This window comes from Uloborus diversus, chromosome 1 (assembly GCF_026930045.1).
Source record: "Uloborus diversus isolate 005 chromosome 1, Udiv.v.3.1, whole genome shotgun sequence".
NCBI lineage: Eukaryota > Metazoa > Arthropoda > Arachnida > Araneae > Uloboridae > Uloborus > Uloborus diversus.
In genome coordinates, this window is record NC_072731.1 from 67,724,572 (window position 1) to 67,751,339 (window position 26,768).

A 26,768-nucleotide genomic window follows, 5' to 3' on the forward strand; every position below is an offset into this window, starting at 1 on the left:
TTTCTCATAACGTTATCAAACAAAGAATTAGGTCGCATTTTTAGGATGCCATTTTTAAAAAGTTTCCACGGAAGACGGAAGAGCTGTCTGATTTCCCAACATTTTCGGGATACTGAACACCCCCACCAGTAAAGGTTGTCTATAATTGCGATTTTTTAAACTTCGGTACTGAAAAATTTCCAAAGAGGGCCCCAACCTAAAATTGATTTCAATTTTGAAAGTATTTCAGAAGATAATTCCAGTCTTTGTTGAAGTTAGGGGAAGCTCTTACGACACTAAAGACAGCCTACTTTTTCCCCAATTTTGTCCCAAAACTTTCCCAACAGCACACACAAACCATCCCCATCCATTTCGACATATCCAAACATAGCCCATAATTGTGTTTTTTAACACTTCGATTTTGGAAAATTAATTTCCTTGAGAAACGTCACAAAAAACACCTAAAATTGACTTTAATTTTGAAAAGAAATTCTGGAGGGAGCTCCTTTTTCTATTACCTTTAATAGAAATAGCCTAAAATTGAGAGTTTAGAAATAACTTTTGCAAATTTTCAGTGGGGCCCAGAACTTTTTTTTTTCTTTTGCAAGAAAAATATGGAAATATATTATTTACTGTTCTTCTTAATTTAGTTCTCATCTTTACTTTAAATGCTTTTGACTGTTTCTCAACCAAAGGGTAGCAGAAAGTGCAGCAACGCCACTGGCCGCAGATGTGGCCGAAACGTTTGGAGTAACATCGCGCAGACCGCAGCTCAACATTCCAATAATCTTACATTAGGGGAAGCTGCTGTACCCACGGACGGTTGTACCTACGGACGTTGGTCGGGAAATTCTGAGTATTGTCGAGAGATATTCTAATTGGAGTTCAGCGTGTGTGTCACAGCCCTCTCCAGTTTCCCAGAAAGTTTCAACGCCATCAAACGAACATTTAAAATTCTATCACATTTTTAAGGTTTTAGTAGGATCTAAGTAAAAAAAACATGAACAATTTCTTTTTTTTTTTACTCCGTCGTGGATTGTATTATTCATTTTTGTTGTAGGTATCATGATTCCCTGTATTTTGAAGGTTTTGGTTCTGATTTTTAATGTTGTAAAACTGTGGTCTTGTTGATGTGACTGCCTTGCAAAATCAAAATGCCATACCTTTGTAACCAAGGACACACAACCATGTGTACCCAAGGACTTTTAATTTTTAGTCTCCTTGGATCACACCTGAGTCTTCTTACAATGTGAAGTACCTCAAAATGGTGCCTTGTCATCAACGTCCGAAATTTGCTTTCAATAATAATGATGATGAATTGGAAATAGGGCTTGAAGATATAATGTTGAAGTAACCCCCACCTGTTGTAGGATCTACTGGCCATCAATCCCACCTGTTTTCATTTGAAGTCGACTTTTCTAGATTTTGTTGGTTTAATCTCAACTGAGGTTTTTTTTTTTTTTTTGTAATGGGTTAATTTTGGTAAAAGGTTTCAATTTGCATATAAATTGAGGTATTATGTAGGTACATAGAGAGCCATGCTATCATGAATCTAGTTATTTTTTTGTTTAAAAACATATTAATTATTCATAACATCATTAACTCTCTTAAGACTAATAACTTTTTAAAAGAGTTCACTGATGTTAAAAATTAAGGAAAATTTTAAAAAGGGGAAAAACTTTTGATCAATTTTCAAAGTTTAATTTCTGTTGGATATTTTATTTAATGTTATTTTCAATGGATGTTTGAAGTATTTCAATATAAAATGGCATATGAAAATGTGTTGAGTATAATTGAGTTCCTCAGACCTATTTATATATTTTTTTACATGTCCATGGGTACAAAGGCACCTGTACACAAAGGTGAAGAGGTTGTTGTACCCACGGACAAAAAAGATGGTTTTTAAGAAAAAGTTTTTGAGCTTGAAAGCTTTGAGATTTTCACCTGACAAAAATTGCCAAAATAAGATGATAAGATGTATATTCTGCCAGAAATTTTTTCCGATAGATTATCCATTCCCAGAGACCAGCAAAAATTAAAAAGTAAATTTTGTCCATGGGTACAGTAGCTTCCCCTATTATTATTCACTCTTTTCGTTTAACAAGTATAAAATACTGATTGTCTTCAGTAATATAACCATTCTTTCTTTCTTTAGGTATCAATACCAGGCTGGTGGGGATCCAAGGGCAATAAATTACGTCGGTGCCGAAAGCAATCGGGTTCAAGACCATATGCAAAATTTTGATGGCGGTCGTGCAGTTCCTAATCCTCCCGAGGACTGGCGAAATACCCAAGGCAAAACATGGCAGTACCAACAGAACTCGGCGAATGCGAATGGTGGCAATACTTACTACGTGCCTGCACTTCGGGTGGTACACTTTGACCTGAAAGGGGCGCCTCTGAAAGTGAACTACTTAAGACAGGTCTTCCCATTGTTGAAGGAGGCTGGAGCCAATGCGATTCTGATCGAGTACGAAGACATGTTCCCCTTCTCTGGACCGTTGGCGCCCGTCACCGCCAAGAATGCTTACAGCAAAGAAGACGTGCAGACCATCTTGAATCTGGCCAAGACGCACCACTTTGAGGTTATTCCTCTCATTCAGACTTTTGGCCACTTGGAATTTGTTCTGAAGCTGAAGGAATTCAGAGAGCTCAGGGAGGTAGACGACTTTCCCCAGGCGATATGTCCGTCGAGGAATGACTCTTTCAGTCTGATCGAGAACATAATTGACCAAGTGATGGCTCTTCATCCGAACATCAGGTGGCTGCATGTTGGATGTGATGAAGTCTACCACCTCGGGTACTGTAGCAAATGTATGAGATTGGATCGAGATAATCTCTTCCTGGGACATGTTGCTCGAGTTGCCCGCTATGTTAGAGATAAGCATAAGGTAAGCGAGCATTTTCTGCTTTTCCAAATTCAGGAAAAAGTATTTTAAAATCAGATTTTTTTACATGTGTAATGTTTTATCTTCTCGAGTAATATGAAAGAGCCTTAAGCCTCTGGCCTGCAATATGTTAGTTTGACCTTGAACTTGAAATAAGGAGTTATTCAACTATAAAATTAGCACATAACTCGTAACTAAATCATGAAACAGCAATTCATGAAAAGCCTGATGTTTAACTGCATTTCCTTTGAAATGGTTGCATATATGCATTCAAACTTTAAATTTTGAAGAGAAAAAGTTATGAAAAAAATTGCTCATTATTCACATTGGCTGTTATGTAATTAGCTAATAGTTTAACTTTTCCGCAGTAAATTTTGAGGCTCGTTAAATTTTGAGGGCTTTATATACCTAATTTCTGATGATTTCCTTGAATCAGTTGCATCTTGTTTTCGTCTCAACAAATTGGTGAGGTATCCAATAAATTGTAAATATTTATTTGTGCATCAAAGTAAATGTTTATTTTTTTAGCACAATGCTTGAAGATGATGCATTGCTCTCCTTTGTATAGAAAAGTTAGAAAGTATAAAGGCGTTAAACCATCTTCTGTTCTTTTTTTAGAACAGACAAAACGTTTTGAAAACATTGTTCACCTCCAGCAACTACTTTTTAACGTTTTGTAATTTTTAAGGAGAGACATTCTGAAAAAAAGTGAAAGTCACCGATATCATGAATGTTTTTACTTATAAACAGAATCATCTTATTGGTATATAGTCCCCTCAATTAACTTAATCTTTTCAATCTGTTGTGGATCACATTGAATGTTGAAAACTAGTCTCGGTTTTTTTATAGTTATTAACTAAGTCATTGATGTTTAACCTAAAAAATATCTCAAAATAATACAACTTCATTATTCTTTGCAGGTGATTCCCATCATTTGGGATGATATGCTGCGTCAAATGCCGACGGAAAAACTAAAGGAATATCAGCTGGGAACCTTAGTTGAGCCTATGGTGTGGACTTATGTCAAAGATGTGTACCGATTCGTGCCCTATAATGTGTGGATGACCTATAGTGAAATTTTCCCATTCGTTTGGGCCGCCAGTGCATTTAAAGGAGCTTTCGGAGAAACCCTCACAGTTCCAAACGTCAAGATGCATTTGGAAAACAACGAAGCCTGGTTAGAGGTGATGGCCGAACAGCATAAAAAGTTCGGCAACTTCAGAGGAATTGCGATCACCGGGTGGCAACGATACGATCACTTGGCGACCTTGTGTGAACTGTTCCCGGCAGGATTGCCATCGTTAATTTTGGATATCTTGACCATTACTCAAGGCTACTTTAGCCAGCAGCTCTTCACAAAGTTCCATCATATTCTGCAGTGTACTGTGCACCAGCGTGCTCAGGTTGATTTTGAAACAGACCCCAATCTTTGGTCTCGAGCTTCGTCTTGCTTCTTCCCCGGTTCTGCCGTCTTTCGCATGACGCAACACCACAGCGAAGCTATCAAACGGGTCGACGATTACCTGTACGATGTTACCATACACAAGGCGTGGCTGACCGACTACAATATCCGTCACAATATCTCCAGCCCGATGCGCGTCGACGAAGGCCTGGCAGACTATTCGTCGGCTTACTATCCCTTGACGTCACTGGTGCGGACAGCCAGAGATGCTCTCAGGGAGGTGTATGACGAGTATACCGTTGCCGAATGGATTGAACAGAATATCTATCCATACATTGTAAAAATGGAGAAGTTGTGGAAGGAGGCCTCAAATCTGAAAAGACCAAAAGTGTGGCCGAAAAGACCTTTACCACCACTTGAGCAGCTTAAAAAGTACTCAGTCGGCATTCCCAGTGAGGATGGAGATGATAGCGCAGCTGTACCTGTTGCATAGAAACAAAAATGCAGTACCTAGCTTTTTGTTGCTTGATGGTTTAAAATGCATGATTATTATTTTCGAATATACTTATAAATAGCACAGATCAATGAAAATTTAGTTAAAAAAGAAACAATAGAATCGTACATGTTTCAGCTGGAGGAATAATTAAACTAAACCCGGAATTGAACCCCAAAAAGGTACAGTTGCAGAGTTTTACAACATATTTTGTTCATCGTCTGACATTTTCATGCTGAGTATATGATGAAAACTTCGTATGAAGTTGTTCGTGCTGAAAGGGAAAAAACAGCGTTTTGGCTGTTTGTCTATTTTATAGTTCGAGTTTTATCGAACGCTTTACTTAAGTTTGCACATACGTCTACTAGAAAAGGACCAACAACACACTGTGGTCTGAGTTCCTCATAAGTGAATAACAAGACTGTATGACCGAGAACTTGTATTATCATTTACAGTTTCGATTAGTGAGGCAACTCTGCATTGTGATCTCCTGACTCTCTTCCATTGTTCTTAATGGACTGCTTCAATTTTCAGTGAACTTCTCCATTTCATTCAGGTGTAACATGAACTCTGAACGTTCGGAGAAATAGGATATCACTTGCTCAAATGTCATTTTTTCCTAGTTAAATCCCATTCAGTAAAAGCATAGACACTGTATATTTCATTCTTAGTTTCGTTTTGGAAAACATTCACAAGATATCGACTAAAATGACTTTTGAACTTTGTGAAAAGATACTGTTCAAAGCTTTGAACTTTAAGTTGTGCTTCACATTCTTTACTAAATCAATCAAGCTGAAAAATTGTATTTTTTACAATTTATTTATGACTGCGAACGTATATAAGATGTTATAGTTCCATTTAGAAAAATGCTTTAAATCATGTGAAAGTAAAGGATTATAATGTATGCTGAATCAATGAAGATAACTCACGAACTTAAAAAACCAAAAGATTACAAACTTTAAGCAAAAAAAGTTCCACTCTTAAAGTGACCGAGGTGTGAAGTTCTAAAAATCACTCCTTTTGCTATTTGCGAACGAGCTCTTGTGCCATATGCAAACAAATTCATTCAGCATAATATGATAATAAGTTTGATATAATGTCTGTAAATTACATGCAAATCATATTATGATATAGATGTAATTTACAGACACTTAATATTGTTTTGTCTGCCAAACCTTTGTATTTTAAAAGCTATCTCAGTGAATTTGTGTTAGCACAGTGAAATTTTGACTATGTTGGGATTTCAAAATTTAAAACGGAAGCAGGAGACCTGAAATTTAAATTTAGTTACTTATATTTAAGAAAATGATTTTATTGATTCAAGCGGCATAAAAGATGACTCCTTACATGATTTAAAATATTTTTCGGACTGTTACTTACAACTTGAAAGTTAATTACCAGGTCACAATAAGAGTATATTGATTCAAAAGTTAACCTTATCTCATCTACCTAAAAAAAACATTTTATGAAAATATCTGAGTTTATTTATTAAATTTCGTACTCGCTTAATGATACACTTTTCCCGTGGACTTCACCATCATATGCAACTGAATGGTGCTGTGTATTCAGTACAAATGTTTTGTAACACATAATTACCATATTTTGCTGTTTACTCTTACTTATTTCCCTGTATCTATATATTCAACTAGTTTTTTTAACTTGATTTCAAAGAACTATCTACACAACAGAAGTGCTTAACTTTTGAAAATTGTAGAATATTTTTTATGATTGCAAATAGCGATTACTTTGACTGAAAATAATATAAAAAGACATTTTCAATAATATAGTATAAAATTCAAGATGTTGGGAGACTGGTTATTTTTATATTAGACCAGGTCCTCTGGGTAAAAACAGTGGCCCTATCTACTAGACCACATGAGACAAAGTAATAATAATAATTTAACCTGCTGAAAATTCTATGTTACAATTTTTGGTAGTACCTTGAGATTCAATATTTTTTCAGGAGTCGAATTAAATTCAGTTCCTTCAGTGATTGCAGCAGGGAAACACATTCTTTCAATATTTGGCCCGGTAAACAAGATGTGTTTAAAATCCTCTGAAATATTTACATAAATTCTTTTACCATATCTTTTAGCTAATTATGTTCCCAAAAATTGAATACATTTGGTTACATTTAGAGAAAATTTTACTTGTGATCATATAGAAACAAATTTCTTTTAAGTATATTAAAATTTCAAATAAAAATACTATTACTACTCCACATATTTAAACAATAAAGCATTACTTTTTATAAATATAAAACATAAATATTATAAATATTAAACTGACTAGGACCAGCCTAGCTGGGTCTAGAGCTTGTTGCTGGTCATCTTATTTGTATATTCAGTAATATCATTATTTGGCAGGGTTTTGCAAGCCAAGAGTTAAGCACTTCTACAATTAAAAGAAAGAAATAATAATCACTAGCATTTTTGTAACAGAAAATGTGCATTTTAGAATAGTTTTTCTGTGGCATGTTAAATTAAATCTTGAAAAGATATTAACTCTATAAGATAATCATAGCTCCTAACTATGACACAATATTTTACATCTTGGTAATTTATGCAAATTTTCTAGTCAACTGTACTCAAAAAATTTAAATGATTATTTTATGCTACATTCTTTATGTATGAAATAAAGTAACAAATTTCAACAGATTGTAATCGCTGAAAAAAAATTCTTATTAAATTTGTTGCTTTGTTTAGTTAAAATTAGATATAATCACTAACATTTGGCGCATGAATCAAAATGAACATTGTTTATTTTCCAAAAAGTAGATGCAGAAGAAAGTAGCCTGTTTCCACGATATATAAAAGGTTGAAAAAATATATTTCGTAAATGGATTCAGATAGCATTCTTTTAATAATGTTAGTTCTCTCTCTTGTAATTTTTTTACATATTATCTTGTGTTTAAAAACTAAAAAAGTTCAGTTTTTTTTTTTAACTTTCACTTTTTAATTCATCTCTTTAGTGAAGTTCAATTTGACATTTCTGGAAAGTAACCTCATAAATACGATGGTCAACTAGCAAGTAGTGATTCAACAATTATTTGTTCACCAACATTATGCCTTCAAGTGAAATTTATAGCAATCAGATTTTTTTTTTCTTTCTCATTAACATATTATGTTTGATTGACTGATATGAGCATTACCTACTAGAACAGGTACCAGCGAATGTAAAATGTGAACACAATGATAACATTTTGTTAATCCTAAATTTTTAAGATCAATTTACAAAAAAAAAAAAAAAATCAATGGCTTCTCAATGAGTAAATGGTTGACAATTATATGAAACTGAACTACATTTTACAAAGCAGATGAATATTATACAAGTTTTTTTTTTTCCCCCCCACAATTGAGATTATCAGGACTCTTTTTGTCATTTTTATTTGCACCAGCCAAAGAATGTATGTATTACACAATCAGTATGTCTGTACTAAATTTTTAAACTAACAATAAATTAAATCATACTGCAATAAAAAAAGTTTGAAGATTAATGATAAAATCAAAATATGTAAAAAAAATTGTCTATTTATTTCTTGATGTTGTCTTGTAATAACAAAACTTAGATGACATTAAAATAACATTTTTGAAAAGTTTACATTGTAAATTATTTTAGCGTTGCAAAATTTAAAAGTGAAATATTTTCATTAATTTTCCTGTTTCTTCGACAAAAAAAAGTTGATTATGATTATATGTGTTCTGATTACTTTTTTTGTTCAATGATTAAGTTGTATACTTGCTCATTTATACTACTTTGAACGTTGGGGGGGGGGGGGAGGCTAGGACTAACTCTTTACAATAATCTCTATCACAAAAACAAACCAATCTCAAATTACTCTTACTCTCTAGCTTACATTACCAAGCCTTAAGGTTTTTTTTTTCTTTTTTTGTTCGTTTGTTTAGTTTAAAAACCTTATAAGGCAAATCTCTCTCTTAATTCAGATCTTCAATGTGCCTTTTGCAGTGCATGCCAGCAACTTGAAGATTTTTGTTCTACATAACCACTTTAAGCTAAAAAACCATGCTATTAGCAACGCTAAAAAAATAATATTTTTATTTTAAACTAAAATTGAAATCTACAAAAAATAGAATTCATAAAATAAAATTTTATAAAACCTATAATTAAAAATTGGTAAAAATTTATCAAAAATTTGTCTAATCAATATAAAATATGTCCTTGATTAAATTAAATACATTCTTGAATTTACACAATATTCTTGGTTACTTATTCAGCTTGAAACTATACAAAACTTCTGCATTTTCCTTATAATCTAAAGGTAATTGAAATCCAGTTGCTTTTGCTGCTAGGAATGCTGCACCTATAGCTGCAGTACATTTTAGTGTCAACAAAATACACTTCTCATAATGATTGCCGATTCCTTCAAGGAAACCTGAGAAATATCAAACACAGAAATGATTCAGATAAAAACATTAAAAATAAATCTTAAAAATATATTAAATTAAAAGATACATGCCCTTCTCTAATAAGTTCCAACTTTTGAACACGGAGCCAACACAAACAATTGGTAAACCATCATCACTTTCCAGTAATTCCTGAAAAAATATAGAACACTTAAAAATAGTAAATTTGAGCTGTAAGAAACCCTTTTTAAAATTCATACCATATGCGTAGATAGCGCCTGGTTCTTGATTCATTTCTAGACACTATGACCTTTTCTTTTTGTACGTTTCTATTATAAAAGTTAAGAATAACGCAACTACAGTAGACCCTCGTTTTACGCGGGGGTTACGTTCCACGGAAACGCTGCGTAAATTAGGTTCCACACATGAAAAAAATTTCTTTCTAGTGATGACTAATTTGATAAGTTTAATGTACTTATATCGATATGCAGGGCGTTCTGTTTTAACCTGCAAGACCTTTATTTTTGCAACCGTTAGTCCTAGATATATACTTCAAATTGCAAAATGTTCAAAAGCAGATGCAGAGTTAAGATATTGGAAGTTGGAAGCAAAAATAAAAATGAATAAAAAAAATAAATGTAACTTTTAATACAGGCTCTAGGTCCCCTAATCTATATTTAGAGAAAAAATCTCAATTAAAAACTACTACTGACACAAAAACTTGACATTTGTGCGACCAAAACTCAAAGGTATATTCCAGTTCAAAGTTTTAAGGTACCATACAGAAGATGAATTTGGAACTTACTGCACTTTCAGAAGAATGACAGGTCATCAAAGTAAGAAAAACAAGGTATTGATATTTTTCATTGCTATTCAAAAATTCATGTAGATGCTATGCTGTGATATGCAAAAGCACCCTACAAAATTTTCAACAATTTGAAAAACCACACTGTGCACACAATTTTAAACACTTGTTAACTGCTATATTTCCCCCAAAATGTGTTATTGACAGCGTGAAAGTGGTGTAAGTCACAAAATGCTGCGCTTTATATCTCAGTGAATATTGGTCCTACCGATTTCAAACTTTTTGTGTTGGAATTATTTTTTAATGGAGATGTTTCCCTAAATATAAATTAGGGGGGGGGGGGGGACCTGAGACCCATATAAAAAGTTAAATTTTGTATTTTCTGACTTATTTTTATTTACACTTCAAACTTTCGCCGCATCCACATAAAACAAAAACTCATTTGATTAAAATAAAATAAAGGTGCGTATCTTCAACCGCCTATGAAACTGCATTAAATAAACCCATGTAAGACGAGGGTCTACTGTATACTACATAAAATATAGGTATCAAATCATCAAGCATAGGATTTTCGAACTGGGTGATTAAAAAATGAGTTGAGTATACATTTGAAAAAATTAATAATACACGGAATAAAGTATGCAAATAGGTAACTCCTAACACACATGGTTGAAATGACATGAGGTTGTATTGTAACCACGAAAAAAAAAATTATGTTGAGACATTGAAGTTGGATGTTATCTTTTAGCATCCCTGCATTGATGTCGATCGATCACAGTTGACTTTAGATATCTCCAAAGTCAAAAATCACACAAAAGTGAGATCTGGGGACCTGGGAGGACAAGCATGACGAAAATCGGGGGTTCAGCATGTTGTCATCACCAGACGATGCATGCAGGAGAACTTTCACATGTCTAGTAGTATGGGGTGGAGCACCATCCTGCATAAAAATCCTGTGCATTTTTTTCCTGGTTACAATAAAACCCCATGTCATTTTAAGTATGTGTATCAATTTTTACCTTCTACATACATTATTCCGTGCATTAAATATTTTTTAAATGTATATTCATTTTCTGATTACCCGGTACATTATCAATGTGATCAATATTTACAATTCCATTGTCCCTAGTTGAAGTCATGTAGAAAACTACAAAACTTACAATAATGATTAAATAAAAATTGATTCGTCAAAGGGCAGTATTGAATTAATAAAAAAAAATTCAATTGAAAAAAATGTCTAAAGCAAATTTGGGTACCTTGCTTAAACCATTGAGTGAATTAGAAAATATACAATTTCACAATAAATTTATCATACTTATTTTCAACAATGTATAATTAATTACTTAAAATGAAAAACTAGCAAAATGTTCCTCAATTATTAGAAAAATCTTGAAAATATATATATAAGGAGAAATATTTTAACATTAAATAAACTCATACAAAATAACTTTTTTTTGTAAATTGTCAAGTAACTACAGTGATTAATACATTACGTTCTACACTGTTGTCAAAAAAGTAAATATTTACTTTTAAATTAACTTTTACACTTAAACAACAAACAAAAAGCAAAATATACAATCAAAATTTACATGAGCTATCTAAATATGACACCCAATAATAACTTGTATTCAAAAAATTTCTTACTTGGTGAACTTTTGGTTTGAGAGCAACAACCATGGCAGCTAACATCTTACCAGCTTCATAAAATAAGTCACAACAAAGAGGGTCTTTAACTTCATTTGCAGCTGCAAAAACGATGAAGTTACAAGAAATTAGAAAAATTGCGCTACATTTTCATTATAAAGGTAATAAAGAGAAATTTTCCTATTCTCTGATATTTGATGAAAACATTTTATAAAGCACAAAGGTCAAAAATGTCAAAACCACAAATGCCTGAATTTAAAATGTTTTCTTAAAATTTTAAAAATGTTTTCTTAAATATTTAAAAAAGGAATGTAATACATTACAACCATTTCCAAAACCCACAATCATTATAAAATAAAGTTTATGTGATTTAGTAAATATACCTCAAGGAATAAGAAATAGTTCAGAATAACAAACAAATTATTCAATAGTGCCCCAAAAAAAAGTAAATAAAATAAATCAAAGTTGCACTGTTGGACATGCATCACTGAACTATTACTCACTTTTACAAATGGAGAATCTGAACTTTCGGATAATGAATTTTGATGTGGGGGTTTAAAAGTGACAGCCTAAACTGTTTTGATTTCTTAATTAAAATGTCATACAAGAATTTTCCTAGGTAAGTTATGTACGACTTGTCAGAACAATGGAAACATATCATCAGAACTAAATTATCAAGCTTCAAAAAAGATAGGAGTCCAAACCTGAGAACCTTCACTCACCACAGCTCCATTAGAAGGAAGAAATCAAACACTTAATTTCAATAAAAATGATGCACATATACTATTCTGACAGCATTAAACTTCGACAAAAAGTTACACAAAATGCAGGGTCACTAGCGGGCCAAACACAGAAGTTTTACCTGTGGTACAGGCTCTGATCCACAGTTCCTCTACTAGAGAGAGAAACCTAAAACTGCACTCCGACATGCTTGATAAATATAAATTTGAAACCCTTTTGTATCAAATAACTTAACAAGAATTTGATTAAAAAATAAACAAAAGAAATTAGCATCACCTATTTATACAAATATACAAAACTTTATTTCTGTTTCAGTTTAAAATAATTCACACTTCCAACCGTTTTGTGACACTGCATGAAAAAAGTAGAGGACTAATCATAAAAACTACATTAATCATCAAGTATGGAAAAAAAAAACTAATTTGTAAAAGCAATTAAATTATAAACAATATTGAACAGCAATGAGCATTTAAATACCAAGCAACTATGATAATAATGTAATGATAATGAACTGCCAATCCTATGGAGACTTCTCCCCTCCCCAGGAGACGAAAGATATCTTAAAGCAGCATTTTAGAAAGTAGTATATAGAAAAATTTGCCAAAATTCCGATTTTAGTGCCCAAATTTTACGCTTATGACCTCTTTTCTAATAATAACCACCGGCAAAACAAAACAAGAAGCTAGATCCGCCCTTGCAAATAATACTGTTAAAAAGTAAATTTTCTTTTCATTAATTTTTCATTTTAAGCTGGCAATGTAAATCTTGTTGTTTGCGGAGATTGGGGGACAGTTAATGTATCCTTGCCCTATGATTCATATAGTTATAGTATTGAATAGGTGCCTAATTTTTTACCAAGTTTAAAGGGTTTTGAAAAGATACATTCGTGCTTTAGAAATCAGGAGCTTTTCTTCGCAAATCTTTGAGCAAGGAATTCTTATTTATCTTTCATTTAGAATGCTAAAAATCCTTCATGCTAATATTTCTATTATAATGTGATGATAACAAATAAAAATAAAATGAATCAATCAAAATGAAAGGCAAACATGCAATACATTGATGTTGATACTTATAAAGCAAATAAAAGAAAGAAAGGAAAAAAAAAACAGATACTTATAAAGCAAATAAAACAAACAATAGCCCATGGTGCCAAGGCCTTCACTGCTGTGCTGAGCACAAAAGTCGTATCTGCAGCTAATCTCAAAATGAGATACAGTCAGTGGCTCACACAGGAATTTTTCAAAGGAGGGGTCTAGAACCGAAGGTCCACTTTTCTCATATCATACTCCGACAAGCATCTAAACATATTATTTTGATTTTGTCGAATGTTAGGAACAAAAAACATTTAAAACAAAATATGTTGAATTATTGCTTGGCATTAGTTAATAAAATAAATTTATGGATAACAAATACTTAATTAAAATACCAGAAAGCACAAAAATGAATGTATTTACTTTTCTCAAAATTAATTAAAACAGCGAAGCAAAATCATCATTCTAGAACAAATAATGTTCACATTCAGTTCGATTTTGTAGGGGAAGAAAGAGAGAAAATATATTTTAATTTTGCCATTTATTAAGTCTGAAGATATTGTAAACTTTGCTTGGGGAGGGGGGGATTTAACGTAACCACATACATAAGATTATAGTCAATTCAAAAAAATCTAAGGCCTTTGGAGGGGTCCGGACTCCTTGGACCCTCCCCTTGTGTGCGCCATTGGATACAGGGAAGCACTATTTATACGTTTCTCTTTTATACATTTTTAAATTGGTACCTCCAGAGTCGATACCTATCAAAGTATACCTATAACATTTTTTCATTTACATGCTTTATTCATACAGTCTCTTCAAAAATATATAAATGGTGCTTCACTGTATTAATATTTAAAGTTTTACGTCTTCATACATTTGATCCAGTTGCTACTTTCTCAGATGTTTTAAAAAATTATTTCTTATTCACAAATGGTCATAAAACTTTGTATTTAGATAAAATATGTTACAAAGAACAATTTCTTTTGCTGATATCGCTGCATTAGATAAAATGATTCAGCTGAGAAATATGAGCCTGAAATTTCTGCCACTGAACTGCATATTTCAAGAATCCAACCATAGTATCAAGTAGTATTCAAGACCTTTAAAGTATGACTATCTACAAGCAATATGCGGCTGAGAATCGCCTGGAGACCTTTTCTCTTTACAGGGGTGCCCATCCCCCCCCCCAAGTTCAATGGCGCTAACCCCCCCCCCCCGCCCCGAAAAAAAATTTCTCGCTTTCGAATCGGGAGTGTTTAATTTCCAGTCACGGGGGGGGGGGGGGGAGGTAGCGATAACAAATACCATTTGAACTGAAATATTGTTGGATAGTTGACCCGCCTTGCCTTCCCAAATTTTACAACGTGGACCTTGAGTAAAGAAGTTTTGGGTACCCTTAAATTTTGCTACAACTTTTTTTTTTTTTCAAGCGTGTGAATATTTACACGGAGACGGGATTCAACTTTCTGGCTTAGGATGAAGTCATTACTAGATGTTTGAATATGAATCATGAAACTGAAATTTATTGTCACTTAGATAGGGGCTCCGGGGGTTTCTCCCCCGGACAGTTTTCGAAATTGTAAATTTAAAACCAGTTTTAGACGATCTCTGGTTATGTTAGAGGAATAAAAGGTTTGGTGGTCCCTTCCCGGTCATTTTTCAATATTGAAACTTTAAAAGCGCAATTGTAGATAGTCTAACGTTGTGTTAAGCAGAACTCTCCTTTGTTTTCAAAATTAGTTCTAAAAGCGCAGTTTTAGACTATTTGTGGTAATGTTAGGGAAAGAAGGGATCGCAGCAGGAAAATTTTCAAAATTTAAGTCTTAAAAACGCTATCTATGGTTGGGGAAAAGCAGTTTTCTGAATTTGAAGTTCTAAAATCGCAACTGTAGCTGACTTTTGTGACGTTAAGAAAAAGAGTTTTTGGAAGCTCTCCAGGAATTTTCTCGAAATTGAAGCCCTAAAAACCAAATTTAAGACTATTTTGTAATAATGTTGACGAGAGCGGGGGGGGGGGGGGGGGCTCCACTTAAGTTTTTGAACTTGTAGCTTTAAAAATGCAGTTTTGATAGATCTTGGTAATGTTAGGGGAAGGTGAATTACGGAGCCTTTACCCGGGCAGTTTTTTGAAATTGATACTCCAAAAACACAATTCTAGGCTTGTCTTTGATCGTGTTAAGGAAAGAGGGGGGAATCAGGGGCTCTCTCCTATAAATTTTTAAAAATTGCAGTACTAGAAACACAGTTTTAAATGACTCTCATCGCTGTCACGCGTATTCATCATGCAGAATTGTGCTACTTCCAGAAAATTTATTAAAAAAATTGCAAGGAAGTCAAATCATCTGATCCAGCTTTGAAACGGACACCAACTCCATGCCGTCTGTAATGTGTTCCCTTCATTGAAAAAGAGACACGGTCATTAAATTTTGGAAAGAGTACCAGGGCCGTCATTAGATCAAAACTGGAGGAGGGGGGGTTCGCTTTGGCGGCCCCTTATTTGTTTTAAACGCATGTTCCAATATGCAGAGAGAGAGAAGATTTGGCTTCTGGTTTAGCAGGAACAGTTATATTACTAGACTTTAGTGTTAGCAATTTAAATTTAATCGTAAGAAGAATAATATTCAGTCACAATTAGGGGGTGTCGGAGGGCTACCTTCTTGCATTATTTCGAAATCGAGGGCATACAAACAGTTTTAGATTATATTTTAATTTTGGGAGGAAGGGGAGATGAGGTCCAGGATAGCATCTCCCGATATTTTTCCCAAATTTAAGCTTCCAACACAATTGTACGTCATATTTAATTATGTTCAGAAGAGGGGGTCCGGGGCCTCTCTCCGGGAAATTCCAAGATTGTCATTTGAAAAACACAGTTTTAGACGATCTGTGGTGATGTTAAGGGAGGAAGAGACTCGGGGTCATCGTTCTATAATTTTTCAAAATGCAAACTTCAAGTACGCATTCCCAATTGTGAATTATTTCTTATTATGACACATAAAGCGGGGGGTTCGGGGGTTACCCCCGGGGAAAATTGTAGTTCGAAAAAGGCAGTTTTAGACGATGTATGGTGATATTATGGAGAAGAGAGATATGGCCCCACACCCTGAAATTTTTCGAGATTTTGAAGCTTCAAAAACACAATTGTAGACTTTTTTTTAAAATTTAGTGCACCGCCCGTCTTTTGAAATTAAAGCTCCGGAAACATAATTTAATCCAACCTTCGATGAAAAGGAGAAGGGAAGTTTTGAAGGCATTAGCGACCAGAAATGTTTCGTAATTGAAGCACAAAAGCAAGATTCAAGACATTTTTCTATAATGTTGACGAGATAGAGAGGGGGGGGGGGGGAGCATGCTCTCGAAAAAATTTCGATCCGTTGAAACCACAGTTTTAGAAGATTTTTGGTAATGTTAATGGATGGAGACATTCGGAGTCCTTCCATGGCAAATTTTCAAAAAATTGAAATTCAGTTAACACAATCGTACACGATTTTAAATACTGTTAGGGGGGGAGGGGTAGAAGGTTTTGGAAATCTTCCCCAAAACGTTTTCTGAATTGAAGCCTTAACAATGAAATTTCTGAGGATCTTTGGTAACATTTGGAGAACGAGTTTCGGGACACCTCAAGGAGTTTTTTTAAAATTAAAGTAGAAAAGAGGAAATTTATTCGGCCTTGAATGATGATGAATGGTTAATTGAGAGGGCGTTTTTCGGAGGTTATGTTGGGAGCACTCTCACAGTTTTTCAAAATTGCAGTCCTAAATATTCAGGTGTAGGCCATCTTTGATGACCTTAGGGTAAAAGATGGGATTGAGAACGTTTTCCCGGGATTTTTTCAGAACCTAAGATTTAAAAATTCACTTACAGGCCAGCTTTGGGGACGTAAAAACGTAAAAAGACGAGTTTGGAGTTTCCCACTCTTCCTTTCAGTTTGGCTACATCCCTTTTATCTTCATTGTAAATTCTAATTGTTGATAAACATATTGTGGTAATACTTTCTTCCAATTTTCCTTTGCCAAACACGTTTATTTGGCTTGAATTTTCAATAATAAAGTATTCAATTTCCCTCCTAATATTTTTGTTTTCTTGCAATACAAGCGTTCGCGGCCTTAGAAAAAGAACTTCTAACATTTTGAACGGATTTGGTAATTTTCTACGTTACCTTAGGTCTCTATTCCACTTCATTTTATTTTAAGCATGCCTCCTGCATCTCTTGATCAGGCTTTGATTTACTTACGATTTTTACATTCAAACATTTAGAATTTTTGTTGTGAGTATTCATTACAATACTTTGAATCTCTCTTTGCAGTTAACTGTTTCTCTCTCTCTCTCTCTATTTCAAATTTATTTCAGCGCCCCATACATTTTTCTCCACTTAGCAATGATTTTCAGGACAACATTTTCCATCAAAAAAAAAAGAGGAATGTTTCGGCGACCCCTATCCTATGGGCTGTCCTAATGAAGCTGTCCTATTTATTTATGTATTTTTTTTTTTTTAACTGAAGAACCATGAAGCATGGTTTTGTATAACCAGGGGCGTCGAGAGACAAGGCGTGCAACATGTTAATTTGGTCGCCGGTCCTCTCTCCCATTATGCTAATTTTACTCTATGCACAATACTTTAATTTGAGCCGACCTCATAGTTTCCAACTAGGCAGACATACCCACTATGCGGCCTAGTGAAGAGTGTACTGTTCTGAATATTTTTTTTTTTTTTTTTTTTGCGTTTTAATAAAAATGTTTGAGCGTACATTTCCGCGGTGCATACTTAGATACTCTTAATAAAAAAGAATCATGGAGTACCAAAAATGTATTTTAAATTTACATTTTCTATTCAAATTTCACAGAAAAAATACTTTTCGTCACTATTATTTCAATTGTTCATTTATAATTACTATTTTAATTCTTTAAAACAACGAACAGTTTTCCTTTTTCTTCATTAGTTGCATCGCTAAAACGATATTGGCAGCCCCGTTTCTGAAAAAGGGGGGGGGGGGGGTACGGCGACGGCCCTCAAGAGTACATGAAAAAAGTAATGCATCTATTTCTTGTTGAATGAGCTTAAAAAATTTTTCTTTCCAAAATTCAAAAAATTCATGTTATAAAGAAAAAAGCCTTCTGGAAAAAAATCCCCCCCAAAAATTTTGATGCCGCAACTTGCGCCATTATCCCCCCTTGTGGGCATCCCTGTCTCTTTAACAGTCGGATGATAACATGTACAATGTGCGAGAATACACAATGCAAAAGCAACCTAAAATTACTCTTTTTTTTACCGGTAATATACCGATAACTGCATTTTAATATTTTATAATTGAATATTATGTAAAACTTTTTAAATTAAAAAAGAAAGAATTGCAAATGCTTAGGTCCTACTGATTTTAATTGATTATTGCGCTTGCTAAAAACTGCTTAAAGCTTTCACGGCCGGCATCAATATGAAAAGAGCCCCTTTCCGGGCTTATTGGCCGTGGTCTAAATGAAAACAAAGAAAAACCAAACGTATGGATTTGAAGTGATTAATGAGCTGTTCGAGTCACTCTGATATTTACGAGAACAGCTGGTGGGTGCCGGTTCCTGATTGGATGGCGGTCTTCTCTGATTGGTGCTCTGATGGGAAAATGGGAGTGGCTTCAGATTTGGAATGGGAGCAGATGTCAGTCTGTTTTAAGCCGTCGTGGCGAGCAGATCTAAAGGAAGGGTGCCATGTTTTTGGCAAATTGAAGTTCTCTTCTTTTCTATTGAAATTTAAGGGATGTTTAAAGATTTCAATAGTACACGTCATTGCCGTTTAGGACACTACGAAAAATCAGCAGTAGCTGAACACAGTCAACAAGAAGGAGTCCATTACATCAAAATTAACGACACTGAAGTCCTGGCCACAACATCCCATTACTATGCCTGCCTTCATTGCAAAGCTATTGAAATCTTTAAACATCCGTTAAATTTCAATAGAAAAAAAGAGAGACTTCAACTTGCCAAAAAGATGGCACCCTGCCTTTAGATCTGCTCCCCACAACGGCTTAAAACAGACTGACGTCCGCTCCCATTCCAAATCTGAAGCCACTTCTATTTTCAACCAGTGCACCTATCAGAGAAGACCGCCATCCAATCAGGAACCAACATCCACCGGCAGTTTGGGAACGCCGTCCAATAAGGAACTGGCACCCACCAGCGGTTTCTCTTAAATATCAGAGTGACTTGAACAGCCCATTAGTCACTTCGAATCCATCCACCGATGATGTCAGCCGCAGAGCTCGATAAAATGTTTGGTTTTTCTTCGTTTTCGTTTAGACCACGGCCAATAATTCCGGAAATGTTCTCTCTTCATATTGCACTTGCTGTCAATCCAAAATTCAGCACCTCTATCTCAAAAACTGGTATAGCTCACTTGGCAAAGTATTGAACATAGTTCATTAACACAATGGAATACATTTGCATGCATTTCCAGTCTCCCAATATAATGAGCATCCCCATAATCTGAACACTTCTGTTCGGTCCCACGAGTGTTCAGAATAGAGAGAGTCCACTTTCACATATTTAAGGATTGAAAAGGATGGTCGACATAAAGTTATTAGTGTCTAAGTGGTAGAAACCCATAGTAGGTAGACTAAAATGAGCGATTCTAGCTACACAAGCAAATGCATAATTCAAATTTTTAAAAAAGTGGGACTAAATAGACTAGATATAAATGTCACATAAAAATGTAAGCTAGTTATCTATCTATGCTATTTATTATGACACAACTAATAAGGTAAAAGTATAACCATAATGAACTTAAGCAATGTACTTTTTGATGATGGGCATCTAAAGTTTTATTTCATTTACACTTTATTGTTGAATGAAAGTTTTAAATATTAGGGGGACCAGATAGTATGTCATTTTTTTTCCAAGCCAATAAACATTTTACCGTGATGTAGTTACCCTTTGTATCAGCATCTTTTTGTCATCAAATGTGCAAATTTCTAATTTCAGATCAATAAAAACGAACTAGTTTTGGAGCAAAATATCTGCAGATGGCATTATGGACAGTAGCCAAATTTTCAGTTTATTGTCACTTAGAAAATACAGTAGCGATAGGAATAAAGGGAAATCAGATGGGGTGCAATGTCAGGCCGGTATATTCCAACAATTATCAACAGAAAAAGCAGTGATTCTGAAACATGATTGTACTAGACCACACTGTTAAAGATGAACCATGGAAAAAATTAATCAATTTCATTAGATTACTTCACCCTCCCTACTCACCTGATATCCCTTTATTCTGATCGCTATGCTACAAAAACCTTGAAAACTTGGCTAAGATAAAAATCACATCTCCAGCTGTTTTATCGATCCAGAATTGAGAATCTGTTGCCAACATCGCAAAAGGTAGTTGATAAAGAGGGAAATTATATCCATTGATCAAAAATAAAAACTTATTAAAAATGTATTTGATTGAAAAAACGTTAATTTCCAGTTTTCCTAATACATGAGAGATAAAAAGACAACTAAAAATTTTATACCTGCTGCTATTTTTGCACACAGACCAGCAAAACTAGTTTTGCTAAAATTGGTGTAACAGTGCTCAAGTATACCAAAAAGATCATGTACCTAATAAAAACAAAATTCATGCATAAAATTAAAAAGTATAGCATAAAAGAACTAGACTATCAGAAACAATTGAAATAATGTTAGAAATTATAATTAACTAGTATAATACCAAAATATTTCCATCTATTATTTGTTCTAACAGTGCACAGCAGTTGTACACATTACTTTAAATAAAACCTGAAATAGCAATGACGTTGGGAAAAATAACTGAGCAAAAATTTTCTACAGAATCAAAGTTGGAAAAGGTAACTGAGCATTGTTTTCCTATACAACCAAAACAGCTGTATGCATTATCATATTTATTCACAAATAATTGCTTTGACAATGTCGTTTGTGCAAAAATGAAGATTTGAACACCTTATGATCTGATCTTATTATCTCATCTTCTGAAAACATTTAAAAGTGCTAAAGAATAGAAGATATGCATTCACCCTTTGAGGTACAGTGGCCTTGTTTGAGATCAATAAACTATCTACATGCATAACATTTTAGAAGCTGATTAACAAGCCACACATTTCCAAGTTTTCGGGGGGGGGGGGGGGGGGTGCAAAAGGTATATACTCAATGCACTTTATATGAAAAAAACATTAAATTACATGCAAAATGCACATTTACATCATGATTTTTGTTATTCAGACCCTGAATGCCTAAATGACGGGCTTGCTGATTAAGCTCAATCCAGAACAGGATAATTTCAGATAAATAAGGTACAAATTTATAGACATGTTTAATAAATTGCCAAAAGTTATTGAACCTCTCGGTAGTAGAAACAGAGAAATCTTGAGACTATGGTTACAGATTTTTGAGAAAGTTTGCAGACTATTTCTTGGTTGGGGTGAACAAAAAAAAAAAAAAAAAAACTAAACTTTTTAATCATACAATTCAGCAAACAAAGCATTTTCAGGTAGCACATACTCATAGTTTTTAAGTTTTCTATCTAATTTTTATGCATTTATCTGCTGATACAGATGTTATGATTAATCTAATGTAAAGTTTGTTAAATCACAGGGGTCGAACTGTCCCTGTGGCCCTATTTTTCGGGGTCAACTCGTGCATCTAAAACTGGTAAACTGCAAATACAGTAGGCGCAGGGGGCTTTAGGGTGAAATGCAATTGTACTCAGATTTTATGCAAATTGGTCATTTCGACCTTTTCCAGTCAAATGGTGTATACTATACTCAATGCAAATTATACCAGAAAACAGCCAAAACCGAGCCCAATAAAGGTAAATACATTAATTTCTCATTAATTATTACCCCCTCTTGCCCCCTCCCTCCGCCCTAAATGATGGGGCTTGATTTTATGATTAATATAATTTTAGCCTGGATCTTATCATCCAGACCATTTTTGGGGTTCTTAATTTGCATTGCAGACTGCTGAAAAAAATTATTTTTCTGGACTGAACCTCTCTTTTTTAGAGGGCTTAATGATTGTGGTTTAACAGTGACAAAAGGCAGTGCTGTTCTTAACGAAAGAACTGGGGCACGAGTTCGGCAAACTTCGCCACCTTACAACAAAACAATATGCCTTTGAATCATCCCATTCAGAAGGGATTCTTTTATCCCCTAATCTCCACTTCAACTCTGGGAGAAAAATATTCTACGTGTGAAAAGAGATTGTGCCTGGGAAAATAACTTTCCCAAGAGATGCAAACATACATGCCCTGGGTATAAACTCTACAAAACTGAAGTCAAAGGTGGGACAACTAGACCTATATACTACTGGGGAGAAACCTGAATATGGGTTACAGGAGTACCGTGTGATTGTGGCTAGAGAAGAACACTGAGCTGGTAGCTTCTTCATATAATATCACATTTGAGAAAGAAATTCTCATTGGTGTTTTATTACATGCCGTCAATACATTTTATAGGAAAATTTTGCTTGGTTATAATTAAAGAGAACTAAATAAAAATGCATTGTTCTCTCTTAACTGATTATCTTTATAGTTTGTTATTTAGCCTAAATTTAATACATAGTGTAATTTCAAATACTTCTATTTTCTCATATTGTAAATAGCTAATTTATCTTAAGCTTGTACTATATAAAAAGAGAGAAAAAATATGAGAACAAAGAATAGCTTCTATTCAAACCCATACATGATTTTTTCTGAAACGTGGAACATCCTCTTGAGAACTGAAGGAAGAATTTTTCGTTTTTTTCATTATAAATACTTTCTGTTATCTGAAACAGCAAACTCATTTCAAAGAGCTGGATAAAAATTCCTATTTTCTCAGACGCCACTAAACGTTTGACAAGACAACCACTGACACTTTAGTATGGAAATAACATTAGGAAAGGGAAACAAGAAATTAGAAAAGGAAAACAGTACAAACATTGCAGAGAAATAGACCCAGTTCAAGCGTAAAGTTCTAAGCTCAAACTTGTGGTGAGACCAGACCAGATTAAAATATTGGGTGGGGCCTTAGGCCAAAAACTTTTTGAAGGTTTCAGTAGTTAAACCTTACAATTTTAGTCAATGGATAAAACAATTTTAGCCACCTGGGCATCCGTAAAAAGTAGGGGCCCTAAGCCACAGCCTAGTTAGCCTTTTCAGTTATCAGGTCCTGGGCGAGAGAGCTACCTTTCAAAGTTTTGATATGGTAGGAACCACACATTTTTTATCAGACGAAAAATAGGAATATAAATTTAATGCTCCAGTCTTTTGTGATCCTAAATGTCGCACAAGAACTAGTTTTTATTAGGACATTGGTTCAGTACAGCCTGGGCAGCAACATCAGCTCAAGTACCACATTCTCCATTCTAAAACTATTGCTTTGTTCAATGTTTCCTTCTATCTTTGAAGCACAACAAATTATATGTACAGCATGGGGATGGAAATCATTCTTGACAATTATATGATATGAGTATGAAACCACACTGATTTTAAATTTCTCTTGTCTGCAAAATTAACAAATAAATCATAAATAATTTACATTTTTCTTGAATCTCTCATATCCAGTGACATAAACATTGCGCTCTACAATTATATTAACTTGCTATTCGATACATTTTATACATGTATCTGTTTTATCAGGGCTGGATTAAGGGGAGGGCAGGCGGGGCTACTGCCTCGGGGCCTCCACAATAAAGGGGCCCCAACAATAAAAATTTTACAAAGTATCCTAACTTTCACGAGTCGAAAATATCAGGTATATATATATATATCAAAATATTCGGATATACATCAAAGTATCGGATATTTTCGAAAATATGATCTTTTCAAACCCTGATTAGAGGCCTCCACTCCTTCGTTGCCTTGGGGCCTCCACACTTCCAAATCCGCCCCTGGGTTTTATGAAACAGGGGTGCTCACCCCCTTCCCCCTCTTAAAATCAATAGCCCTCTCAAATGCTACAGAGCACCATCCCCTGAGAAGGCGCCCCTCTCCCCTTCCAAATGAGTTGAAAAACCCTCTAAAATTAAGACCCTTAAAAATTTCAAAAGTACAGTCTGAGCCATGACTCTTTTTCTTTTTTTTGCCTCCTTATATTTTGCCATCATCAAATTTGCCGCTCCTAAAACCTGCCATCCTAGGCAATGTGGCACAGGTCGCCTACCTTAGGAACCGGGCCTCTCTTGGCCCATTGCTTAAAACTGCTTGATCAAATTCTAATGAGAGCAGGGGCAGATCCAGAGAGAATTCTAAGAGGGGGCCATTTGGAAAAATAAGATACTTTGGAAAATTTTTGAATTGTACTATCAGCCCACCTTTAACTAGAGCATTTTTAAAATTTTCACTAGGCGATGCAAGTTTAAACATTACAACCATCCCAATAATTTTCGTCTTTTCTTAACAAATGTGTGCATATATCGTTGCCTCAAAGTGGTATTCCTGTAATCAGTACTGTTTGTTCTCAGACGACTATATAGGCCTTCTGATTTAAGAGGAAGCTGATGAACCAAATACAAGTGTAATATTAACTCCAAAGTAAAGGGGGCCAGGGGGTTTCTCACCTGGAAAATTTTCAAATTTGTAGTCTACAAAATGTATTTTAGACGATCTTTAGTAATGTTAGGGGAGAAGAGGTTCGGTGGCGCTCCCCTGTCTATTTTTCGGAATTGTAGCTCTAAGAATGCAGTTTCAGACAATCTTTGATGATGTTAGAGGGAGGAGAGACTTAAAGGCTCATCTAAGGAAATTTTTCTGATTTGTAATCTTAGAAATGCATTTCAACTCTCTTTCGTAATATTAAGGGCTCGGGTGCGACCACCCCCCTCACCCATATTTGGAAATTAAAACCTTAAAAACACAAACACTATCTCCACTAATCTTAAGAAGATTTGTAATCTTAGAAATGCATTTCAACTGTCTTTCATAATATTAAGGGCTCGGGTGCGACCTAGAGTGGCTCCTAGATTGGAAAATCTGGGAGGTGAAAATGAAATTTTTGATCACAAAATATGAATTTAACAACTGCTTATTTCTAACACTCGTACAAAGCTGATGGTGAAACAAATAGTATTTATAAGGGAAGTTCATTCAAGCTAAGCTACATACAGAATGAAACCAGACAAAAACAAAATTAACATTTAAAAGTTTCAGAAAAATAGGTTGAGGGATGTGCACAGATGTGGTCACACATGATACATTATACAGAATTAAAATTAAATGCAACAAATGCAATCAACCGTTTACTAATAGAATACAGTAAAACCTGTGAAGTTGACCACCCTTGTAAGTTGACCACCTGTCTAAGTTGACCACTTTTTTCAGGCACGGAATTAGCCTTTATCATTTAAATCAACCTTAGTAAGTTGACCACCTGTCTAAGTTGACCGCTTTTTTTCAGGCACCGAATTAGCCCTTATCATTTAAATCTACCTCTGTAAGTTGACCACCTGTTTAAGTTGACCACTGAAGTAGTGTACTGCAAATGGTCAACTTACACAGGTTTCACTGTATTAATCAAGCATAATACAATATTTTTAACAAAGAAATAAATGCTTTGTTTTTTTCATCACTTATTCAAGATGCTTAAATTTTAATAAATAAAAAACTATTACCTAAATAAAACTTTTATGAGCCAGGTCATTGCGTATTATAATCTTGTACGTAATAATTTACTTGGAACTATGGCTGGGCGATATTAGAATTTAAACAATAGACATTTAATATCATTATTTACCACTTTCTAGATATCTGAATTTTCACATATTGATGCATTGCAATTTATATTGAAGTCATTTATTGAATCATAAATAAAACTGTCTTAACTCAATACACAACTTAATCAACGATTTTCAACCGTCAGTCTGCAAAAGAATGTGTCTGGCCGCCGGACTTTTCTCATTACTTTCCATAATTTTTGAAGTTTTTCACAAATGTTTATTAGCTAAAGCATAATAATTTAAATAATTACATATTTTACACTAAAATATTATTATAAGTTAACCATAATGAAAATTATAAAATCAACTTATGCTCTAGTTTTCAATATCCAGTTATTTTTTTCTTTTCTTTTTTGCAAAAGAGAAAAAAAAACCTACCGGTCTACATAATTTTTACTTGTCCCAGGACAAAACATAGTTGAAAAACATTGATCCAGATAAGGAACATATTTTTCAATAAATTTGCTTAAACAGCAAAGATATGAAATAATTTACTTGCTGCTATCATATATGGCACCTCAAGGCCCCTCCTCCCCAATTTGCACCATCTATCGGTTTAAGTGCCTGAGCTTGCTGATATAAGCAGTAATATTTAAGTACATTTTTCATTTATAAATACAGCACAAAAATTTAAAAATTGTTTTATTTGCTATTATTTATTTATTGAAATTTTATGATTTCAATAATTCCAAGTGTTTGATAATTCAAGGTAGGCTCAATCCTGAACA

At 34.1% G+C, this 26,768-nt stretch overlaps 2 protein-coding genes across 2 annotated transcripts in view; one reads left to right on the forward strand and one right to left on the reverse strand.

The window, feature by feature from the left end:
• Positions 1-8,481, forward strand: part of LOC129230233 (hexosaminidase D-like) — a 60,525-nt gene extending 52,044 nt beyond the window's left edge. The window contains exons 3-4 of the mRNA XM_054864637.1: positions 2,135-2,870; positions 3,788-8,481. Of these exons, the coding sequence (XP_054720612.1) occupies positions 2,135-2,870; positions 3,788-4,762 (1,711 nt within the window). The 3' untranslated portion in view covers positions 4,763-8,481. The remainder of the gene's footprint in view (positions 1-2,134; positions 2,871-3,787) is intronic.
• Positions 8,482-8,733: 252 nt separating this feature from the next.
• The window catches only part of LOC129230244 (N-acetyl-D-glucosamine kinase-like), a 68,485-nt gene continuing 50,450 nt past the window's right edge, over positions 8,734-26,768 (reverse strand). Inside the window, 4 exon segments of the mRNA XM_054864648.1 lie at positions 8,734-9,155; positions 9,240-9,318; positions 11,576-11,676; positions 20,844-20,931. Coding sequence (XP_054720623.1) covers positions 8,986-9,155; positions 9,240-9,318; positions 11,576-11,676; positions 20,844-20,931 — 438 coding nt within the window. The 3' untranslated portion in view covers positions 8,734-8,985.